The sequence below is a fragment of the Rhea americana genome, unplaced genomic scaffold (assembly GCF_003343005.1).
Source record: "Rhea americana isolate MKP2758 unplaced genomic scaffold, rheAme1 scaffold_421, whole genome shotgun sequence".
Lineage (NCBI taxonomy): Eukaryota > Metazoa > Chordata > Aves > Rheiformes > Rheidae > Rhea > Rhea americana.
The window spans coordinates 190,805-196,804 of NW_028186559.1; the positions used below are offsets into that span (position 1 = coordinate 190,805).

General features: G+C 66.8%; 1 protein-coding gene across 1 annotated transcript in view; it reads right to left on the reverse strand.

Moving 5' to 3' along the window:
- Nucleotides 1–6,000, reverse strand: part of CNGB1 (cyclic nucleotide gated channel subunit beta 1) — a 28,247-nt gene extending 22,247 nt beyond the window's left edge. The window contains exons 1-10 of the mRNA XM_085315193.1: nt 5,824–6,000; nt 5,471–5,522; nt 5,250–5,313; nt 4,946–5,075; nt 4,807–4,849; nt 4,501–4,582; nt 4,175–4,332; nt 3,792–3,942; nt 3,625–3,700; nt 2,998–3,127 (exon numbers count right to left, since the gene is read on the reverse strand). Coding sequence (XP_085171319.1) covers nt 2,998–3,127; nt 3,625–3,700; nt 3,792–3,942; nt 4,175–4,332; nt 4,501–4,582; nt 4,807–4,849; nt 4,946–5,075; nt 5,250–5,313; nt 5,471–5,522; nt 5,824–5,928 — 991 coding nt within the window. The 5' untranslated portion in view covers nt 5,929–6,000. The remainder of the gene's footprint in view (nt 1–2,997; nt 3,128–3,624; nt 3,701–3,791; nt 3,943–4,174; nt 4,333–4,500; nt 4,583–4,806; nt 4,850–4,945; nt 5,076–5,249; nt 5,314–5,470; nt 5,523–5,823) is intronic.

Consider the following 6,000-nt stretch of genomic DNA (forward strand, 5'->3'; position numbering starts at 1 on the left):
CGCCCTTTGCGTATAGATGCCTGTTAACGTCCGTAAGGGAGAAGCCTCCACCCGAGGAGGGTTTAGCCCGTCTACGAACGGGCCGCAGCGGGGTGCTTGCAAGCACGGGGAGATGCAAGCGCGAGCAGCCCTGGGGAGATGCTCAAAGCCCTCCTCCCAGCACGAGCGCAGGGAGGGCCAGGAGTCCCCCGCGAGCCCCAAGCGAAACGCTGCGCCGGGGAGTCGCGGGGCGCCCGTTTTCCTCGCCGAGACGCCACGTCCCCGCACGACGCTTCCYGAGTCGGCCCTCGCTCCCGGCGAACGGAGCCCCGCCAGGAACCGCTCGCGGTGGCTCCCGAAGCTCCCCCGGGTACCGCCTGAGCCCTCGGCTTTGGAGACATCCCTGCTCCACCACCTGCTTCCCACCACCGTGGGAGCGGACGTACGCAACTCCGCTATCCAGGCGGTCGTTGGAGCAGCTTTCTGCACCGCGAGGAGCTCGGGTCCGAGCCGCAGCCCCGCTGCCTGCGAAGGGCGCTTTCCCTCGCCCTCGGTCTACGCTGGCCCAGGTCCCGCTGGCCCCACGCAGCTCCTGCAGCGCTAGTCACRCRCCGSAAAAACAGGAGGAGGAAGTACATCSGCGTACCGTAAAACCAGTTTATTGGGAGGTCTCACCAGCAACAAAACTCAGGGGAACTTAGATGTCTGCAGTGAAATTAATAGGAAACACGTGCAAGTTTAAATACAGAAAAAAGGGGGGGAAAAAACCCCACTTTGGATGCCGCCTGCTCTGTATCGCGTTTACCGCATCGCGCTGTCGCCGGGGGGCGGTTCACGCAGCACCGGGCCAGTGCCGCACCGTCTCCTCCGCTCCTGCTCCACTTTCTCTAGCTCTACCGGCCTTAAAGCACGGGACGAGGGTTTGTTTTGGAGCCTGCTGCAACGTTTTGACAAGGTCCATGGAAACGGGGCAAATGCTAAAACCGCCGCCCGCTTCCAGCTGGGCTCGGCACAAACGCGGAGACGGGATCCGTCAGTTTGGCCGTCTGGGTAGGAACCCGTCGTCGAGGCTGCCCGTCCCGCCCTGAAGAGCTGCCAAGCGCTGGCGCGTGTTCAAACCAGCGGGACTCAGGGGCGCTCGCCCGGCTCAGCGCAAGGTGCCGGCGCTCCCGACGCCTGCCCGCGCGCGTCCCTGCGGGAGACGTCCCGGCGGGAGCTGCTTTCCCCGCCGGGAAGCTCCCGTCTCCGTGTTTCAGTGCTACATCTAGGAGGCTGCACCAGGGGAGAGCAGCAAAAATCCCGGGCGTATTAAACGCAGTCCTTCCCCTAAGGAACGGCCGGGCAGAGGCTTTTAGCCGTTAACTCCTACCTATTCGTCCCAGGATTCATCTCACCCTCCAGCATTTGCAGACCCCCGTTCCCCTGGAAGAAAATACTCAGTTAACGGAAGGAAAGTGGAAGAAAAGCSCGAGGAGCTTTGCAATGCGACAACACCTCCGCGAGGCAGAAGAAGATTTGAAGGAGTCTGCGGGCGTTTTTGAGAGGCTCGGGAGCGACTCGAGCGGCAGGCGTTAGTCGCGGCCGGAGCTTCACGGAGCCGTCGTGGCGAGCAGAGGGGAAAGACGCCGCCGGCTGCAAGAGCGCCGAAAGCCGAGTCCCCTCCGGCAGCCGGGCAAAGGTTTTGGCCACGGAGGACGCGCCGGGCCCGCCGCGACTACGTCCCGCCGCCGCCGCCGGCATCCCGGGCGCTGCGGCGGAGGTGGGTGTCAGCCTCGGGGCACCCGCGCTCGGTGCCCGAAAACCTTTCGCAGCCGCCGCTTTGCTTTGGCGCCCCGACTGCGCTCCCGCTCGCTCGCTCGCTCTTGGGGTTGGGTTCGTTTTAGCAGGGAGGGGTGGGGGGAAAGGGCGGCTCCGCGCCGTCCGCGGTTTCCGTTCCTTTCGGAGGCGCTAAGCCCCTTTGCCCCCTGAAACGAAAGCAGAAGGGAAACGTTAAGGAGCCGGCGCGGGCGCCCGCCGCTCGCTCCGTCCGAGCCCTCCCGCCGAGGCGCTTTAAAGGAAGCCGGGCACGGACGGCGTCTCGCTGAGCCCCCCGCCTCACCCCTCCTTATTGCCCCCCCCAAGGAGAGAGCRCGCCGCTTCCCGGCGGGTTTCGGGGGCTTTTCCTTGCTCAGGAAGGTCCCCGGCGATAGCCGACCGGCCGCTCCGGGCCGAGCCCGCGGAGGAACGCGCGGAAAACGCCACGAGGGGCCGCGGGAGCCGCCGCGCTCCCGGCGGCTCCGTCCCCGCAGGAGCATCTCGCGGCCCGGCTGACGCCGCCGGCCTCCGCCTCCGGAAAGGGCGCCGCGCCGGGAGCATCGGTTGCGAGCGGCCCCGCCGCACGCGCGCGCGCCGGCGCGAAGGTCGCCGCTCCGCCGCAAAAGCGCGTGCCCGCAGGTAACGTATTTGAACCTACCAGCGATAAGGGTTTTTTTTTTTTTTTGGTTTCATTTTGTTTCGTTCTGTTTTCCCAAGGGATCTCTCAGACCCTGCGCACCAGGCTTTGAAACCGCCCTCGAGTTCGGCGGCAAATAGCTCAGAGGGGTGAACCGGAGGGGCCRCGGTGGGTTTCGTTGCTCGCGCGCACCTCTGCGCAATGCCGGCGGCTTGGAGAGCACCCTCCGGCGCAGCTCCGGGATAGACCTCGATGCCAGCACTACTCTCAAAAATTCAGCTCTCGGGGCTTCGCGCCCCAGCGCGCTCCTGTCTCCGCTGCGTTCGGAGCCGTAATCCCAAGGCGGGGGAATCTGCGCGCGGGAGCTCCGGTCCGCAGCAGGGCTCCAAAAATCGCTAGAGCTCCCCAAATCGGTGCTCCAGCTTTCCCGGGAAAGGCTTCCACCAGCTTTTACCAAGCYCCTTACTCCAGGCGGGGATCTGTCCCCCACTCTCCGGCAGCAGTAGCTGCCGACGGCCTCGCGCGGCTCGTCCGGGTATTTGTGGAAGCTCCCAAAACGGCCCGGGCAGCAGGTTAGCGCGTAAAACAGGTGACTGCCAGCAGCTCTTCTTCTTCAACCACCTCATTAAAAGTGTCTAATGCCYGCAAGTTAAGCGACACGGCGGGGACGAGCAAGCACTTACTTTCTTCCACCGGAGTCCAGGTTGCTGCTCCTCCCTGCCGCAAGGAAAGGGAAAGGGTGAGACGCCGTCGTYGGCTCCGGGTCGTGCCGCGAGGGCACCCAGCGACGACCGACGCGTGGAGTCCCCTCGCTCCGGCGCCGCGCCTGGTGCCCCGGCCCGATGCCGTGATGCTCTGAGCTTTCTGGGTGGAAAGCGTGTCCTCGGGCCGCAGCGCTTGTCCTGCCCCCCCTATAAATGTATCACTGCCCTTTCTCGGACGAGGGGAATTATTCGCAGCACTTGGTCAAAGCGTCCCTTTTCGCCTAAACGCCCCGTGCAATTTCTACCCGCCAGCCTTTCTCTGCCGGGCTTGCACCCGCTGCTGCGCTGCGTTAAATGGGCTCTTTCCCCGCTGCAATATGGCTTTTTGGGGAGCTAAAATGGAAAGCAAATTCGGTGCCAGGTCTCGGGGATTTCGGCTGGGAAGGAGCCGGGCGGGAGGCAGTGGGGCGCATCCCGAGGCACGCGCCGCTCGCCACGTGCCATACGTACCCGAGCGTCCCGCGGCGCCGGGCTCGCGGGCTGCGGCATCACCTTCTCCAGCTCCTGGATGAACCAGCCGAACATCCTGCACAGCACAAAACCCCCCCCCCCATGGGACTCGGCTCCGGGAGCCCGCGCGGCTCCCGCAGCGCCCGGCCCCGCGCCGCCGCCGTTACCCGCTGCCGTCGGCGGGCAGCGGCCGCCGGAGCAGAGGCGCTCCGGGGCCCGGCTGCGTGCCGGCCGCCGCCTGCTCCGCCGCTCCGGCGCCGCTCCGGCTCTCGGAGTTGCTGGCTTTGGGCTTCGCCCGGGCTTTGCTCCCCTTCGCGTCTGCTCCGATTTATCCAGAGAAGGGGAAAAAGGCAACACAGCAGTAATTTTATAAGCGGACAGGGAGGAGGACCGGGGCAGGAAGACTCGCCGCCGGGCAGAGGGACCCCGGGGACCTTCTTCTCCATCAGCTTGGCCCCGGGCGGGGGGGGGGGCCAGCGGGGGACCGGGACCGGGACTGTTTGGGGGCACCCATGGGGCTGGGAGAGCAGCCCGGCGGGAAGCGGTTCACCTGGCGCCGCCGCCTCTTCGGCCTCCTCCTCTTTCGGCTCCGGCGGCGGAAGGGCACGCGGAGGGGGACGGCCGCCGGAACCCCGCTCGGGAGCCCCCGGCTGCGGCACCACGCGCTCGAAGCCCTGCACCAGCCAGCTGAAGACCCTGGCGGGCGCCCTGCGGAGGGGAGGACGGCRCGTTGCCGGCGCCGGTCCCTCCCGCCGCCCTGCTCCGAGCTTTCCGTTCAGGGGACGGGTGGGAATAACCCGGCAGAGACGCCAGCGGGGCGAAACCCGGCGGCCGGGAAGAGCCGGACCCGCACGGAGCACGTGCCGCGACACCTACCAGCTCGCTGCGGCGGCGTCCGACCCGGCCTCGTCCTCGCAGGCTTCCAACTCGTCTTCCTCCGGATCGAAGGGGGTTATCTCTGCGAGCGGGAACGGACCAAAGGGAAGATGGAGGGGCCGGCGCCCGGCGCGGCGGGGACGCACATGCCGGATGCCCCCGCGCGCAGGACGGGGCACTTCGTCCAGCTTTCAGGCTACATCGGCGGTCGGCTCCRCTACGGGGCAGGGGTTGGGCTGGGCGCAGCCAGCGCTGGGCACCTGCGCGGGGCTCCGCGCTCCGGCCTTAGCCGGAGCATCGCCTTACCTAGCACCTCCTCTTCCTCATCCTTGAGCATCTGGACTTCGGTCTGAAAAGTCAAGTGCAGACTGTCACCGACTCAACGAAAATGAGAAATGGAAAAGGAAGGGAAAAAAAAAATACCCCAAGCCCCAGGGTCACCCACCTGATCGGGAGCATCGATGCTCGTCTCAAAGCTCTTCCCGAGCGTCTGCAGCATCCCAGGGGCCCGGGCTGGCTGGGGCATCACCTTCTCCAGCCCCTGGGACAGCCAGGAAAGCACGCTGCCTCCCACGCTGCCGGGAACGGGGCGAGGTGAGGGGCTGCCGCGGGAGGGAGCCGGCCGGCGAGGTGCCCTCGCTGCAGCGCAGCAGCGTGCAGAGCCCCCCCCGTCCCCCCCCGGCCACCGCCGAAACCCGGGGGAACCGAGGGCGGTCACGGCGCCGCGGGCGCACGCGCGAGGAAGCTACCTCTCCAACACGGACGACGCTGCCGGCTCCTCGGGAACCGCAAATTCCACCTTCTTCTCCGCCCCTTCGACGACAACGGCAAAAAAAAATAAAAAAAATAAAATATAAAAGACAGCCGGAGTCAGGGCTTTGGCTCCGCACGCGGCAGGGCGGGTTGCAAGGGATGGACGAACGCCGCGTAATCGCGTGAATCACCGCGCGTCCCCGTCGCGGGAGCTTACCCTCCGCGCGGTCGGGAGCAGCCCTGGGGCCACCGGCGTTTCCTTTCGGCAGCTTTGGGGTAAAACAGTGAAAGGATGGTTTCAGGGGAAGCACTGGGCATCCCTAGCTCTGTTGTCCCTGACTTTAAGCGGAACGAGGCTGCAAATCTCGCGGATTTTTCACCTTTTCCGCAGCTTGGATGAGAAGAACGTGCCCCGGCCCACGTCGCACCCCGGGCGCTGGAGCCCGGACGCGGGGGTACCGTGGACACCAGCGCTGCACCCAGCCTAGCACGCTCGGGGACCTCAGCGGGAGGCTGCCAAATCACTGCGCACCCCTTTGCCCGGAGCACCCGCCACCCAGCCCCGCTCACCTTCGCCGGCTCCGCATCTCGGCTCTCGGGTGCCGGGCTCTCGTCCTCGGCGGCGGGAGYGGGCTCCGGAGGCTGCGGCACCACCCTCTCGATCCAGGCGAGCATCCCGCCGGCTGCGGGAGGCAAAGCCGGCTCGCCGCTTCCCTCCGGCAAGAGGAGCGGGAGCTGCGCGCCGGG